General features: G+C 46.6%; 1 protein-coding gene across 1 annotated transcript; it reads left to right on the top strand.

The window, feature by feature from the left end:
- Nucleotides 1–11,450: 11,450 nt before the first annotated feature.
- LOC114443000 (uncharacterized) lies at nt 11,451–16,934 on the top strand. The gene is made up of 3 exons (XM_028416903.1): nt 11,451–12,326; nt 14,345–15,446; nt 15,478–16,934. The coding sequence occupies exons 1-3, from the start codon at nt 11,451–11,453 to the stop codon at nt 16,932–16,934; spliced, it is 3,435 nt and encodes a 1,144-aa protein (XP_028272704.1).
- Nucleotides 16,935–17,333: the final 399 nt, after the last annotated feature.

The raw sequence follows: 17,333 nt of genomic DNA, 5'->3' as shown, positions 1-17,333 counted from the left end.
ACCCAGCAGCAACAGCAGCTGTGGATCAGGTAAAGGTTTCTTATTCTTTGTGTGTTGTGTTGGTAATTTCTGAAATGATAGGATCTCCAGTGTTTCCCATTAATTTTATAGACTGTGGCAGCCCTGTCTTAACCTCACCATAGTTTCACAACTATATGATATTCACTGTTAATTTATGGACAGCGTATCATCACCTTAGTAAAATGCAGCCAGAGATCAGAGATCTATGTCCCACTCCCTAATGCTTCTTGTAACGTTGTATGTTTATGTTTATTATTTGATTAAGGAACAATCTCCAAAGTGGAATTCCTTGAAGCCAAGGTCCAGCGGCAAGAAAAAATGATTAAGGATCTTGAAGAAGAGCGCAATTTTTTGCGTGCGCAAATCCTTGGAGGAAACAAGAATTCAAGTGAGTAATTTTTGGAGCAGCTTGCATTTATGAATTGAAAAATGATTTGAATGAAAAGTGCAACTAACTGGCCATGTTTTGTCTGTCCTCTGTTTAATAAGCTAAACCGAAGGTCTTTACTGTCGAAGAGGATGACAATGATGGTGACATGGAAGAAGATGACCTCCCATCTTCTCCAAACATCAGTGAGTCCTCAGACAGTGATGTCATCAGCCCAAAATGGAAGCCTCATCACACTCAGTCACCTGCATCTGAAACTCTGGCCAAGCCTGTGCGAACTCATATTAGAGGTAATAATGGCCTTATTTAAATCCTCTCCCTTATAATGATTACATATTAAGTAAAGTAAATCATAAAATAATTAGCGGTTTTATTTACAATATGCTCTGGACTGAAGATAAGGCAGAGGTAAAGTACAGTTGTTTACTTCTAACATCTGAGTATCTGGGAAAGATACATGAAAATTCAATGTTACAGAACAGATATGTAAGCATATTGACTTATCCCTAAAATATGCTTTATAATTTTTCATAGTTTTTTTTTCATAGCAATTTTAGCTGCATAAGTATGTGTTGTCTGTATTCATCACTTGTGGTCTTTGTTTTTCTTTCTGTGACAGTCAAAGGGCCAGCAGAGGTTATCCGCAGATATCAAAGTGTCCTGAAAACCTTTAGAAGTGTGCGCACAATGACTGAAGCCTTCAGGATCAATGGTGTCGATAGAGCAACCATCAAGATGACAGCTCCAATTGCAGAGCTCCAGATTGTGGACCCTGAAACCTTCAACAGTCTAAAAATAACTAAAAATGTAACATGATCTGGATCATGACACACTGACCCAAGATTACCAGAAGTCTGTGGGTCATTTAATATTCTTTGTTGTGTTTCTGTCTCTTGCATCCTGTCAATTTATTAATATATATATATATATATATATATATATATATATATATATATATATATATATATATATATATATATATAATTAATATATATATATATATCCATAAAGAGCAGAGAGCTGCATTATTGATGAGGCTGAGGTGACACTTGGTGTTTTCTTGTTGAGGCTCACACATTTGAAATCACTGATTCTGCTGCTGATGTGTTATTCTGACAGATTTGTTAGCAACACTGTGTCGTCTTCATTCACAGCTGTTGAAGAACTTTTCAGAACATGATGCGTTTCCAGCATGTCGGGGATAAAGGAGATGCTGACAGAAGAAAACACAAGGACAGAGCACTGCTCACTTTCTGTTATCCTGGAGACTGCAGCAGCTCAACAAAAAGCTATTTTGTGTTGATCTCTGTGGTTGTGTGACAGGGTGGCCCTGCCAGTTTGAGGAAAATGATAAATATTACAGCTCAGCAGCTGAAAACATATTGATATATTTCCTATAGATCCTTGGACACTGGGATGATGCATTTAAAACTAGGACTGTAAACCAGGACGTGCAGTCACCCTGATTCAACCGCTCTCATTTTTATCACCCAGAGGCTTGGAGTCTGTTTTCTGTCACTGACATCCAGATTGGGAAAAACAAAAGCCTGTGGTCAGACTGATTCAATCCAAACAAACAACACCTGCTATATAAACATAAAACAGACCCAGAACTGTATGAATGCATGAAAAGGTGACAACTGTGACTTCAAGTCAAAAGAGAAAAAGGGTTTCGCCAGCTGCGTCACAATTACACAAATGGCAACTGATTGACACATACAATTCATTTCCATATAAATTACTTTTTTCCTGCTGAAGCAATAAGGGGTCACAAACAGAATGTAAACAAATGCAAAAGTTCAATTACTGCACACATTTCAAATTCAAATTCAGTAATCAAACAAAAAGATGACGTTAGAGCTGCTGTGCATAAACATTCATATAGATATATATTCAGTATGTGAGGCAGAACGTTCCTTTCTTCTTCTGACTTAAAATGCAAACATCTCTCACAGATGTTCAAAGCAGCCACGAACACTGTGCCACTTCCTCTGTTCCTCACAGTCATTATTCTGCAGATCATCCAGCCAGACTGCAGCTTTAATTTATGAAACTGTTAGAGCTCACTGTGTCGTGTGTACTGTTCCATATAGTTATGTCTTAGTAAGTGCACAAATATTATACCAAAGTTGAGCTGTCGTTTTTATTCATGTATGCAGGCCTGTATTCTTAGAAAGCAGCCTAAAGATGCAAAAAGTGGATGATGTGTCGAGGCCTTTAAAATCTCAAGCTCATATAAACCTGCTGTTGATATGTTGCTTTCAGCCATGCATCCAACTTGTGATGAGATGCTTGCAGCACATGAAAATCCTTGAAATTTCCTCTTTGTTTCAAAACATGCTTTCCAGCTGATTTGAACCTTGAATGTCTATACTTCCTGAAACGACAGCTCCTCATGCAACAGTTCTGAAGCAAAGAGAAGCATTTGAATTGTTACACAGAGGACAATGGTGGAAATGTCCCACAGATGGACTGACAGAACAAACAGGGTGCCAGTCAGGAGTCCCATTTAGCCTGTTTGTACCCACTTCAAACAAAGCAGCATCACAAGAAATCCTTGGGGACAATGGAGCATTTCTGAACGTCCCTCTTGGCAGATCATTAAAGGCTACCGTGACTGAGAGGAAGCCATTGATACCTGTATAAACTTTTCCCATGTAGCACCCTAATCCCCCCTCTCTCCCTCTTGCACTGTTTTTTCATCATTTTTTGTGTCTACGTCTGGCCACGCACTCCTTTATTTTCCTCCATGTTCGCTGTCTCTTCCTTCATCTCTCTCTTTCTCCCTGACTGTGTGTTAAAGATTCAAACCAGTCCAAGTCTTTTAACCTATATATACAATATATGTATAATAGATTGTGATAGTGATTTACATACATGAGACAGAAACAAATTTGTAAGTAGAAAGTAGAAGGCGAGGCTGCTGGATGCTGGGGCTGGATGCTTTGTGAGCCTGAGGTTAAAGTTTTATGGCAGCTTGTCATCTGCAGACACATTCCAATGTTTTCTCTCCGTTATTCACACTGACCTGTAAATCAATTAGCACTTACACTGGATTATTTGGTGTTCTCTGATGTTTCTCAGAGAATACATCACTGTTACTTAGGCCTGAGAGAGATGAGAGGGAGTGCAGGACAAAGGAAAAAATCTCTGACCATCATTATAATCTATTGGCTTGCTGACTCATATTCTTCACTGAAGCTGCATATTTTACAACAACAGAATTAATATCAAAAATATATCTTTAAGCATGGAAAAGCAATGAAAGACAGAGCTATAAACAGATCTGTGCACATGGAATAGATGCATTTTCCACAGTGTGCCATGGATACAAAGTACTCAAGTCAGACTGTTTGAACCCACTTCAGGAATCACAAAGTGTTGCATTCAAGAGTCAGGCCAAACACTGTGTTAAAAACAGCCTGTCCACAGGTCAATGAGCCTCACATTAGAGAGCCAGCTACAGCATCAGCAGTGAAGTATGCACACCCACACATGCAAACACATTTTACACTCTGGCTGTAAAAAAAATGAGCCACAGATATTTAACAGTTCTGTAGGAAGAAGCAAAATGTCTGCTGCTGCTGTGCGTGCCCTCCTGTGTTTTCTGGTTAAATTAGTGCACATTCATAGGGAATATAGAGTTATTCATATTACATGTGATGCCTTCTTTTCTTTTCTTTTCTTTTCTTTTCATATGAGCATGCTGCCATGTTTTGGATGTTTGTTTCATTTGCCGTTGAGTTTTCCCCAGCTACAGTCATGTCACTAATCTACAGCAAGTGAAGAATGTTGTAATACAGTGAATTTTTGTTCTATAATGGTTTTGCATCGTGTCACAGTCTCAGTTTCAGCACCATGGAGAGCTCTGTCCTCTCTTGTGTCCTCACGGTGCTGTCCATGGTGCTGCTGCACAATTTGTTCACCTCCTGTACTCAGATTACATTAGCAGACAATTTTACACCTACAGGGAAACATTCAGAGTAAGAGGAAATGAAATTAAAGATAGAGTGGAATTAAACTCTCTGTGCAAAAACGTCATTAGGAGTTAATTTCTCAACAGCTTTAAGTGGCCACTCAGGTAACTGCATTTTTTGTTTTTTATTAAGCCCTGCAAATGAAAAAGCCATCCACATTTTCCCACATCCTGTCCAGTCCTGTTCCATTTCATTTATATACAAACTATTACATTTATGTTACACACTACCACTGTGTGTAACATAAATGTTTGCCTGTGAGACAGGTGTGATTAGCTGTGTGTGTGTGTAGGTCAGATCGAATCAAAAATCTTTAACACGCTTTTGGCAAGGTCACTGCTCAACTCTGCACACTCACACAGCCTTCCTACACACACAAACAAATCAAATACTAATACACAAATGTGATTCAAATGTTATTTCCTTTTAGCTGTACATGAACTTTACCTTTTTCAGAGATACTAACTGCTTTTACCTCACAAACACTTCCTGTCAAGCCATTTCCTGTCACTGTCCTCAAGCTACAACTGACCTAAAACTGACAATTGATGCAGGAATAACTGCATCAATTGTTGTCCTTAAAAGCTCCAGCAGCAGCAGCAGCATTTTTGCAAGTTGGCCGCAGAACTGAAGTTAGCAGAAAAATACTCACAACTCCAGCTTAACAGCTAAATTGTGCAAAGTGAGCCTAGGAGACCTAACAACAGAGTTGATAGTGTACGTATGAATGACGCCTCGCAGTGTGGGTTGCACGCAGCAATGAACATACATTCCCCACATTGGACTGAGAAGCATGAGTGAAATGCTGGATGAAGATGAGGCCAACCAGACACCCATACCATTTGCAGGCTGGGTTGAGCTCAGGGATTGAGCACCAGCCAAACACTAGACCTGCTTGTTCCAGTGCTTGTGCCTGATGAGCCAGTAGTGGCAGAACCACTAATCATTGGCTATAATGTGATTGAGCAGGTGGTGATAAACAGCAGCGGGCAGCATCCAGAGGTAACATCGGCAGCAGTAAGAGAAGCTTTCTCTATTGTCAGGGTTTCAGGTTTGAGCCGGGGCGTTTGTGTTGAATTTGGTTTGTTAGTTCCTGTTTTATTTTGGTATTTCCTGTTAAGTTCTGTATCACTGACTCTCCTCTCATTTCAGGTGTCTTGACTTCCCCCTCCTTGTGTTCTCCCTCCTCCTCCCGGTGATTACCTGATCCTCCCTCATGTGTCACACCTGTGTCTAGTTGTCTACCCTGCTCCCTGTGTATATAGTCTACGTCCTCCCTGCACTCGGTGCCAGTTTGTCTCGTCACCTTGGGTAATGTGGGTGCACATTACCAGCATTGACCTCGCGATCTCCTGGTAACTTTGCCTTGCCTTTTTCTGGACTCTCGTTAGTGATCAAGTTTTGCTTTTGCATTTTTTCCACGTCAAGTGTGATTTTGTGTTTGGACTTTGGACTGTTTGCCCTCCTGGCCTTTTTAATTAAAGACTCTGCTCGGAGTACTGCACCGCATTCTGCGCCTGTGTCCTCTTTTCCGCTAAGCCCTGACAGTACAAACTGGCCACTATGGACGCAGCAGATGCGGAGGCAGTACGCTCGGCGCTGGCCACTCAGGGCCGAAGACTGGCGCAGCAGGAGGAACAGCTGGACCGCCTCCACCAGTCCCTCGTGGAGGTCTCGGGCAGCTCCCAGCTCCAAGCCGCTGACCTGGGGAGCCAGCTCGACCGCCTCAGCCAGCAGTTCCAGCTGCTCCTTTCTACCCTCGCTCCTGCTGCCCCTCCCACTGACTGCGCCGAGGCAGCCCCGCCGGCTCTGGCTTCCTCGTCCGCCTCGCCGTTCCAGATCCCGGTGCCCACGCCTGCTCGCTTCTCGGGCGACTCCGGTGACTGCCGGCCCTTCCTGACTCAGTGCAACCTCCTGTTTGGGCGTCATCCCTCCGCCTTCGCCACGGATGAGGTCAAGATCTCCTTCCTCATCTCCTGCCTCTCTGGACGAGCCGAGGAGTGGGCCACCACGGAGTGGAATCGCCGCACCCCTGCCTGTGCCACCTACGCTGATTTCACCAGGGCCCTCTCTCAGGCCTGCCAACGTGCCCGCCCGGGTAGGGAGGCAACCCGGGCTCTGTTTAGGATTCATCAAGGAGGAAGGAGCGCCCTCGATTACGCTATCGAGTTTCGATCCCTGGCCGCTGACAGCGGCTGGAACCAGTCCGCTCTGATCGGAGCCTTCCTCAATGGTTTGAGCGAGAAGCTAAATGACAGAATAATTTCTTTAGAGTTACCTGAGACTCTTGATGAGCTGATTAACCTGGTAACCCGTATTGACAATAGACTACGTGACCGTACGAGGTCGGAACCATCACCCTGCTCCTGCTGCTGTAAAAGCACGGGGAAACACTCCCCCACCTCTCTAACCCGTCCTTCTTCTACCCCCACAGGTGACCTGCCAGCTGCTTCACGGGGGGAGGAGCCCATGCAGCTGGGTCGTAGCCGGCTGTCCCCGGCTGAGCGGGAGCAACGGAGACGATCAGGTGAGTGTTTCTACTGCGGTCAGGGGGGTCACGTGGTCGCAGACTGCTCAAAACGCCCAAACGCCCCCACTCATCAGTAACGGTGGGCAGTCTGATGAGCGGGAGTAAGCAGCCCAAAAATTCTAAATCATGTCTCCTAAGTTCCACACTTATGTTCAAGGGGGGATCCACCTCCGTTCTTGCCCTTGTTGACTCTGGTTCCGAGCAGAATTTAATTGATCTTGAGCTGGCCAGGCAGGTGGGGGTTCGCCTGGAGCCTTTAGTTTCCCCATCTCTGTTACCTCCCTTAACGGTCGCCTAGTTTCCACTGTTAAGTTTATTTCTGACCCCGTGCACCTTATTGTTTCTGGAAATCACCACGAGCACATTCGATTTTATGTTTTTTCTTCCCCCCAGAACCCCGTAGTTCTGGGTCACCCCTGGCTAGTTTTGCACAACCCGGTAATTGATTGGCCCTCCAGCCGCCTCACCGGCTGGAGTGATCACTGCCATGCCACCTGCCTGCGCTCAGCTCAGCACCCGACCACGAACCCTTCTGGCCCAGCGGAGACGCCGCCCTCTCCTGATCTGTCTCTCGTCCCTCCCGAGTATCATGACCTGGCTGCAGTTTTTAGTAAAGATCGGGCCCTCTCCCTCCCACCTCATCGGCCCTATGACTGCTCGATCGACCTCCTGCCCGGGGCCCCGTTGCCCAAAGCCCGGCTGTATAGCCTGGCCAGGCCGGAGCGAGAGTCGATGGAGCAGTATATTTCTGACTCTTTGGCAGCCGGCATCATCCGTCCTTCTTCATCACCGGTGGGGGCGGGTTTTTTCTTTGTGGGTAAGAAGGACGGAACCCTCAGGCCCTGCATTGATTACAGGGAACTTAACCGCATCACTACCCGCAACTCTTATTCTCTACCACTCATGAACTCCGCCTTTGAGTCCCTCCAGCAGGCCCGCTTCTTTACGAAGTTGGACCTGCGCAACGCTTACCACCTGGTGCGCATCAAGGAGGGAGATGAGTGGAAGACTGCTTTTAACACACATCTGGGGCATTTTGAATACCTGGTGATGCCCTTTGGCCTCACTAATGCCCCCGCAGTCTTCCAAAACTTGATAAATGATGTACTCCGAGACCTTTTGTATCGCTTTGTTTTTGTATATCTAGATGATATTTTGGTATTTTCATGGAGCCTGGCTGAACACAGGCGGCACGTTCGGCTAGTGCTCCAGCGGTTGCTAGAGAACCGCTTGTTTGTCAAGGCTGGTAAATGTGAGTTTCACTCTCCTTCTGTTTCTTTTTTAGGTTTTGTTGTGGCGGAAGGAGAGGTGAGACCTGACCCGGGGAAGGTCAAAACCGTGCTGGAGTGGCCGACCCCGTCCAGCCGGAAGCAACTAAAAAAATTCCTTGGCTTTGCCAACTTCCTCCGGAGGTTCATCAGGAGCTACAGCACGGTGGCGGCCCCCCTCACGGGTCTCACGTCTCCTTCCGTCCCCTTCGTTTGGTCAGCCAACGTAGACGCCGCTTTCCGTCGGCTGAAGGTTTTTGAAGGCCTGGCCAAGGACGTCCGTGAGTTTGTGGCAGCCTGCTCAACCTGTGCTCTGGCTAAGGTGAGCAACCAACCCCCCCAACATCCCCTTCCGGTGCCAGGCCGGCCATGGTCCCATATAGCATTAGATTTTGTCACTGGACTTCCCCCCTCTAAGGGCAGAACCACCATCCTAACCATTGTAGACCGGTTTTCTAAGTCAGCACATTTCATCGCCCTATCTAAGTTACCCACTGCCTCAGAGACTGCCCAGCTACTAGTCAAGCATGTGTTCCGCCTCCATGGCATCCCAAATGACATTGTTTCTGACCGCGGGCCCCAGTTTATTTCTCAGGTCTGGCGGTCCTTCTGTGCTGCGTTTGGTCCTTCTGCTAGCCTCTCCTCAGGGTTCTGTTAGGTGAAAGATTTTATTTTGTATGATGTTGTTATGTGGTGTGGGTCCACATATCTAGAGGTGTGTCCCTAACATGAAGTTTTCATTTCTGTATGCATATTACTGTAATGTGTTTTATTAGTACTTATGTGTTAAGTAAGTTTTACAGAAAATCAAAGGAAGACAGGTATACTGAAGGTATTGAGAAGTGTGTAATTTCCCTACTTCTCATAGACTTTTGTAATTCATTTCCTTTGTTAGCTGTTGTCTGCTCTTTGGAGACAGCTCTGGTTGATATCAAGCTAAGGTTGTAAATCTAGATCTTGATTGAAGTAATGTGTTCATCCCCTATGACCCCATTTTACGACCCACCCTTCCTGTGAGTTTGTTTTCCTGGTCACTTTCAGATTTGACCCACAGCTTATGAGATGTTAGGACTTAAAGTGAACTTACATGGGGGAAGAGGTGTAAGCTTTTATGGGGCGTCATAAAGTCACTCGTATGGTACAGTGATCATTCTCCTGGAGAACTTATCTTCAACTTAGGTTTACGACTGACAAAAGGGGACCCCCTGCTATTTCTTTCTGTTTTATCCTGACTCTAAGGTTTACCCATTACCAAATAAGGTAAACTAAATATCAGTTGAGCTGACCCCATTGGTGCAGAGTTAGGGAAGGACATGATTTTATGGGATCTCAAGATAGGATAAAAGGTGTTTACAAGAATGGCATATTGTTCTCTGGCTGTGAGGCTAGGCAACCACAGAGGCCTCTGTTTTGTGTGACTCAGAATTTGCTTCTTTACTGTTAGAATAAATTGTAATTTTGAGACCAGATATTGTCCACTTCTTCTTAATCAAAGAACCGGGGAAAATGAACGAAAGGATCCAGAAGATTTTACTTCAACAACAGTTCCACCCCCAGTCCAACGGCCAGACGGAGAGGACAAACCAGGACCTGGAAGCCGCCCTCCGCTGCATCTGTGCCCGCCATCAAGCCACCTGGAGCTCGGACCTCCCTTGGGTAGAGTACGCACACAATTCTCTGACCTCCTCTGCCTCTGGTCTCTCCCCCTTTGAGTGCTCCCTGGGATACCAGCCCCCCCTCTTCCCAGAGGAGGAAACAGACATCTCCGTCCCCTCCGTTCAACACCACTACCGGCGCTGCAGGCGTATCTGGAGGGAGGCCCGAGCTGCCCTGCTCCGCTCGTCTGCCCAGAACAAGAGGCTGGCTGACCGTCACCGCTCCAAGACCCCTGCCTACACCGTTGGACAGTCAGTCTACCTCTCCACTGCCCACATCAAGCTCCGCACTGAGTCCCGGAAACTTTCCCCCAGGTTCATTGGCCCCTTTGAAATAATCAAGATAATCAACCCCTTGTCTGTCAAACTCCAGTTACCACGCACCATGAGAATCCACCCTGTGTTCCACGTGTCTCAGCTCAAGCCCCGCATCTCCAGCCCTCTTCAGCCTCCTGCCACACCACCTCCAAGATTGGTCGACGGTCAGCCAGCCTACACCGTCCGGCGCCTACTGGATGTGAGACGACAGGGCAGAGGCCTCCAGTACCTGGTGGACTGGCAGGGCTATGGCCCTGAGGAGAGGTCGTGGGTCCCCACCTCCCGCATTCTGGATCCCTCCCTCATCCGTGACTTCCATCGTCGCCACCCGGACAAGCCTGGAGGTGCACCTGGAGGCGCACGTTGAGGGGGGGGGTGTACTGTCAGGGTTTCAGGTTTGAGCCGGGGCGTTTGTGTTGAATTTGGTTTGTTAGTTCCTGTTTTATTTTGGCATTTCCTGTTAAGTTCTGTATCACTGACTCTCCTCTCGTTTCAGGTGTCTTGACTTCCCCCTCCTTGTGTTCTCCCTCCTCCTCCCGGTGATTACCTGATCCTCCCTCATGTGTCACACCTGTGTCTAGTTGTCTACCCTGCTCCCTGTGTATATAGTCTACGTCCTCCCTGCACTTGGTGCCAGTTTGTCTCGTCACCTTGGGTAATGTGGGTGCACATTACCAGCCTTGACCTCGCGATCTCCTGGTAACTTTGCCTTGCCTTGTTCTGGACTCTCGTTAGTGATCAAGTTTTGCTTTTGCATTTTTTCCACGTCAAGTGTGATTTTGTGTTTGGACTTTGGACTGTTTGCCCTCCTGGCCTTTTTAATTAAAGACTCTGCTCGGAGTACTGCACCGCATTCTGCGCCTGTGTCCTCTTTTCCGCTAAGCCCTGACATCTATTGACTGTAAAAAAGTAAATGTGTTGATACAGTTAGTGCAGAACAGCAACCTGGAAGAGAAAGAGGGTGTGGTAAAAGTGGGGAGACAGAACATAGAGATTCCAGCAGGACAGACCAGAAACGTCAAATGCTTTGTGAAGTCAGGTCCCCTCTCCACAAAACAGGAAGTTCTGTTCTTACCAGAAGAAACTTCATCATGGCCAGAGGGAGTAAATATCCCTGAAACTGTCATCTGCCTGCAGAAGGGAAACTGGTCTAGGGTAACTATTCCAGTTAGTAATAGGAGCAGTTGTGACATTTGTCTTGTCCCCCGAACAGTGCTCGGACAGTTACAACAAATGAAAGCTCTTTACCCTGTAGATGCAAGACCAGTCAGTGCCACTGAAAACAAAACAGTTATGGTCCCACCGGGTGTCAGTCCTAAGCATGTACAGCTGAAGAGAGATAGCCAGGATTTATGGGACCCACCAGTGTCAGTGGACCGCCTGAGTCTAGACCAGCAGGAAAAAGTGAGGCAGATGCTACGTGAAGACTGTGCTGCATTCTCGAAAGATGATGACGATGTAGGTTGCATCCCCTCCCTTCAGTTAAAAATCTGGCTGAGTAACACAACCCCGGTAAGGCGCACCTACACCTCTGTGCCTAAGCCACTCCATAAGGAAGTAAAGGAGTATTTGGAGGACTTAGTAAACAGAGGATGGATACAAAAGTCCCGGCCCCCATACTCATCCCCAATTGTCTGTGGGCGCAAGAAGGATGGGAATTTGCGTTTATGTGTGGACTATAGGGAACTCAACCAGAAATCTATTCCAGATTGCCATCCCATCCCTCGAGTGCAGGACATGCTGAACAGCATGACTGGAAGTGCGTGGTTCTCAGTGCTGGACCAGGGTAAGGCCTACTACCAAGGGTATCTGGAAGAACATAGCAGACCACTAACAGCTTTTATAACACCTTGGGGTCTGTATGAGTGGGTAAGGATCCCGTTTGGCCTGTCATCAGCTCCAGCAGAGTTCCTGCATAGCATGGAGGAATGCCTTATATGTTTCAGAGATGAGACATGTCAGCCATATCTGGATGACAATCTGGTTCACAGCAAGTCGTTTGACGCCGATCCTCAGGATATGAGAGAGGTGCTGCATCGTTATCAAGCTCATGGTGTAAAGCTGACAGCTAAGGTGAAGTTCCTGGGAAAAATTGTATCTGATGGTTACTGCATGGATCCTGCTGAGATAGCGCCGGTGCAGACTCTTAAAGACCGCAAGCCTAAAACAGTGGGAGATCTGAGAAAAATGTTAGGGTTTCTGTCTTATTACTGCCCATACATTCTAAATTTCTCCCACACTGCAAAGCCACTGTACAGCCTGCTCTCCACTAAAAAAAACTCTAGGCAGTAAAGCCCCCAGGACAGGTGCTGATAGAAATAAAGGGAAAGGGAAGAAGTCCGACCAGCTGTCATCAAACCAGCCAATCACCTGGACAGAACAACACCAGGAAGTGTTATGTCAGCTGCTGGAGTATCTGGTGACCCCCCCCCACTTCAAAACTACTTAACATTTTAACCTGTTAGAATGAAGGAATTCACTTGACTGATGATTTGTCAGGATCATTTTAGAACAATGTGGCGATTTAGAGTCAAAAACATGTAAGTGCAATTGTCATCAATTAATCGTCAATTAATCGTGATTAATTTTTTTGCCAATATCGCCCAACCCTAGTGAGTGCTAATGGACGGTAGTCATTGAAGCAGACGGGGTGGACTTCTTTGGCACAGGGATGATTGTGGTGGCTTTGAAGCAGGTGGGGACAACAGCCTGGCTCAGTGAGATGTTGAAGATGTCTGTAAACACCTCAGCGAGCTCCTCAGCACAGTCTCTGAGCACACGGCACAGGTATGTTGTCCAGGAGCTTTGCATGCGTTGATCTGGCTGAGAGATAGATAGACCACTGAATAAATATATATTTTTAATTTGTATTTTGTGTCACAGTGATGACAATGCCTGCTAGAAACCCTGGCCCCACATTTGACACAACAAGGTCCTGGTCTTGTATTGCGTCACTTCCTGTTTTGACACTGTCCTGTTTGTTCACTTGGTGTGCGCTGTTGGTGCTACGGACTTTCTGCATTAGACATATTGTGTTTGCTTTTATTGTGGTAATACACAAGCACCGTAGTGTTAGAGTTAAGTGCACGAGTTTCTGGGTTCCCTTCTCGTTTACCACTGTAGCGAAGCTTACCGTAACTTAGCGGTTAGCATTAGCGCTTAGCATGGCTTCTTCCACTCGCTCTGCATCTCCCTCTCCTGCTCACTGCACGGTGTGTGACATGTTCAGCTACTCCTCTGCCTCCTTTAGTGAGCGTGAGGTGTGCACAAAGTGTAGCTTATTCACAGTCTTGGAGGCGAGGCTAAGCGAGTTAGAGGGTCGGCTCCACATGTTAGATAATAGACCTGTAGCCACAGCAGCTAGCCAGCAGCAGTTAGCCTGTGCGGACCAGCCTGCCTTAGCTGATGTTATCCGCACCCCGGCAGCCCCTGAGCAGCCGGGAAGTCAGAGAGGTTGGGTGGCGGTTCGAAGGAAGCGTAGCCCGAAACAAAGGCCCGTGGTTCACCACCAGCCGCTTGACATATCAAACCGTTTTTCCCCACTTGGCGACACACCCGCTGAGAAGCCGACCCTGGTTATTGGCGACTCTGTTCTGCGGCATGTAAAGCCGACACCAGCGGCTATAGTTAAGTGCATCCCGGGGGCCAGAGCGGGCGACATAGAGGGTAGCCTGAAGCTGCTGGCGAGAGATAAGCATAAATACAGTAGGATTATAATTCACGTCGGTGTTAATGACACCCGGCTTCGCCAGTCAGAGGTCACTAAAGTTAATATTGAGTCGGTGTGTAATTTAGCTAAAACCATGTCGGACTCCGTAGCGTTCTCTGGTCCCCTCCCAAATCTGACCAGTGATGACATGTTTAGCCGCATGTCCTCGCTCCGCCGCTGGCTGTCACGGTGGTGTCCAGATAACAACGTGGCCTTCATAGATAACTGGGAAACTTTCTGGGGGAAACCTGGCCTTATTAGGAGAGACGGCATCCATCCCACCCAGGGTGGTGCAGCTCTGATTTCTAGCAACATAGCCAAGTTTATTAGACCAACCTGACAACCCAGGGTCGAGGCCAGGAGGCAGAGTCGCTGTCCTACACACCTCTCTGCTGCTTCTGGAGGACTGCCGCCCTCAGTTAGAAACACATTAAACACAAATACACATAGAAACACTAAGCTTAATAATGTTATTGAAGTGGTGACGGTCACACGTCCTCCCACAGTTCATCAAGCACACAAGTTAAGATATATTAATCATAATAACCTCATAAAAAAACACACTAACACACACAAACACATAGAACAAGGTAACAGAACACTCAGGTGTGGATTGTTTAACATACGATCCCTACACTCTAAGTCGCTCTTAGTTAATGATCTAATTATTGATCATCACACTGATATACTTTGTCTCACTGAGACTTGGTTACAGGGTGAAGAATATGTTGCTTTAAATGAATCAACTCTGTCCTGTTATATTAACTGTCATGTTCCTAGAGTTACAGGTCGCGGAGGAGGAGTGGCAGCAATCTACCACTCCAGCCTTCAGATGAATCCTAAACCTAAGTCTACTCATACTTCTTTTGAGAGTCTCACTCTCAGCCTGTCTCACGGAAGCTGGAAGAAGTCAGAATTTGTTTTACTCGTCGTAGTGTATCGTCCACCTGCTGCTGCTTATTCAGAGTTCCTGCTGGAGTTTTCAGACTTCTTATCAAGTTTAGTGCTTAGCACAGATAAAGTCATTATAGTGGGTGACTTTAACATTCATATGGACGTCGACTCTGACAGTCTGAAGATTGCCTTCAACTCACTCTTGGATTCAGTTGGGTTCTCTCAGTTAGTAAATGAACCCACACACTGTCACAGTCACACCCTCGACCTGGTTCTCACCTACGGCCTGGAAGCTGAGAACCTGCTAGTGTGGTCTCAAAATCCTGTTCTTTCAGATCACTCATTAATAACTTTTGACTTCTCTCTTTCAGACCTACCAGCACCTAAGGAAAAGGTCTACTACAGCAGATGTCTGTCTGAAGACGCCGTAAAGCAGTTTAGGACAGCAATCCTACCAGTACTCCCCACAGTCCCAAGTACTGATGGGGGTACCGACTTAAATGTTACTCCTGCAGAGCTGGACCGCTTTGTCAACAACACTGCAGACACACTACACTCAGTCTTAAACAGGATTGCTCCACTGAAGAAGAAGAAAACTACAAACCAGAAGAGGCTAGCTCCGTGGTACAACTCAAACATCCGATCACTGAAACGGATTACACGTAGGATGGAGAGGATGTGGCAGTCCTCTAAATCAGATGATTTGATCATCATGAGCGATCGGAGACTCTATATTAGGACAGATAAACTTGTCTCTGGGAACAGGATATGTACCACAGGCTTTTAAAACTGCTGTGATCATTCCGATACTTAAAAAACCTTCACTGGACCCGGACGTCCTAGGAAACTACAGACCGATCTCCAACCTCACCTTTATCTCCAAACTACTCGAAAGAGCTGTTGTAAGTCAGCTAAATGACCACCTGTGTAGTAACAGTCTGTTTGATGCTTTCCAGTCTGGTTTCAGAGCCCATCACAGCACAGAAACAGCACTGCTTAAAGTCACCAATGACCTCCTCATGGCATCGGACCGGGGTCTCGTCTCTGTACTCGTTCTACTGGATCTCAGTGCTGCCTTCGACACCGTAGACCATCGCATCCTGCTACACAGATTGGAACACGAGATCAGGATTACAGGAACAGCACTGCGCTGGTTTAAATCATATTTATCTGACAGATTTCATTTTGTTCACACTAACGATGTGTCTTCCACAGGTACAAGGGTTAACCACTGTGTTCCACAGGGTTCTGTGCTCGGACCGATCCTGTTCACCCTCTACATGCTCCCTCTAGTAAACATCATCCAGAAGCACGGCATAAACTTTCATTGTTATGCTGATGATACCCAGCTGTATTTATCCATGAAGCCTGAAGAAACGGAGCCGCTAGTCAGACTACAGGCGTGTCTAAAGGACATAAAGGACTGGATGTCCTCCAACTTTTTACTATTAAACTCGGACAAGACTGAGGTCATTGTTTTTGGACCGAAACATCTCAGAACTAGTTTATCAGATAATACTTTCTCTCTGGATGGAATTACTCTGGCCTCCAGTACGACTGTGAGGAACCTTGGAGTTATCTTTGATCAAGACATGTCGTTTGTCTCTCATATTAAGCAGGTCTCCAGGACCACTTTCTTTCACCTGCGTAATATTACTAAGATCAGGAGCATCCTCTCTCAGAGTGATGCTGAAAAGCTCATCCATGCTTTTGTCACTTCAAGACTGGACTACTGCAACTCTTTATTGTCAGGATGTCCACATTACTCCATCAACAGTCTGCAGCTGATCCAGAACGCAGCAGCTAGAGTTCTGACAGGAAGCAGCCAAAGGGATCATATCTCTCCTGTCCTAGCGTCTCTTCACTGGCTCCCAGTGGACTCAAGAATACACTTCAAGATCCTTCTTCTAACCTACAAGGCTCTTCATGGACTTGCTCCATTGTATCTGCAGGACCTGATTGTACCATATGTTCCTAATAGGACACTCAGATCTCTGAGTGCAGGTTTACTAGTAGTTCCTAGGATTCATAGAAGTAGAATGGGAGGACGAGCTTTCAGCTATCAGGCACCGCTATTATGGAACCAGTTACCAATCTGGGTCCGAGAGGCAGACACTGCCTCCACCTTTAAGACTAGACTTAAAACTTTTCTGTTTAGTAAGGCGTACAGTTAGCCTTAGCAGCATAGCACATCTATGCTGCTCTAGGCCTACGTTGTCGGGGGGCACAAACATGATCCACTGAGCAGTTTCCCTCTCACCCTCTAACCTCTCCTTTTCTCTCCTTAGTCTGGCTCACACTGGTCTCAAGACCTGGATGATGACCTGCAGTCCGGCCCGTGAAGTCTCTCTTGCTCTACGTTGTCGGGGGGCACAAACACGATCCTCTGAACACCCTCTGACCTCTCCTCCACTCTCCTTAGTCTGGATCATACTGGGTAATATCGTCTCATAATCTGTGTTAACTGTCTTCCTTGTAGTTCTGTGCCTCGCTCTCGCTCTCTCTCTTTGCAGGTCTCAAGACCTGCATACTGACCTGCAGTCTCTCCTGTGCTCATCGACTTCACTAGCCCC

This window comes from Parambassis ranga, chromosome 10, assembly GCF_900634625.1.
Source record: "Parambassis ranga chromosome 10, fParRan2.1, whole genome shotgun sequence".
Classification (NCBI taxonomy): domain Eukaryota; kingdom Metazoa; phylum Chordata; class Actinopteri; family Ambassidae; genus Parambassis; species Parambassis ranga.
The sequence above is the reverse complement of the archived record's forward strand: the minus strand, read 5'-3'. Positions and strand labels throughout refer to the sequence as shown.

Excerpts from the sequence above, each read along its gene's own strand:
- LOC114443000 (XM_028416903.1), top strand. The coding sequence starts at position 11,451 with ATGGTCCCACCGGGTGTCAGTCCTAAGCATGTACAGCTGAAGAGAGAT. Across the intron at positions 12,327-14,344 it reads AAGACCGCAAGCCTAAAACA|GTGGTGACGGTCACACGTCC; the intron begins GTGGGAGATCTG and ends AATGTTATTGAA. Across the intron at positions 15,447-15,477 it reads GATGGAGAGGATGTGGCAGT|CGATCGGAGACTCTATATTA; the intron begins CCTCTAAATCAG and ends GATCATCATGAG.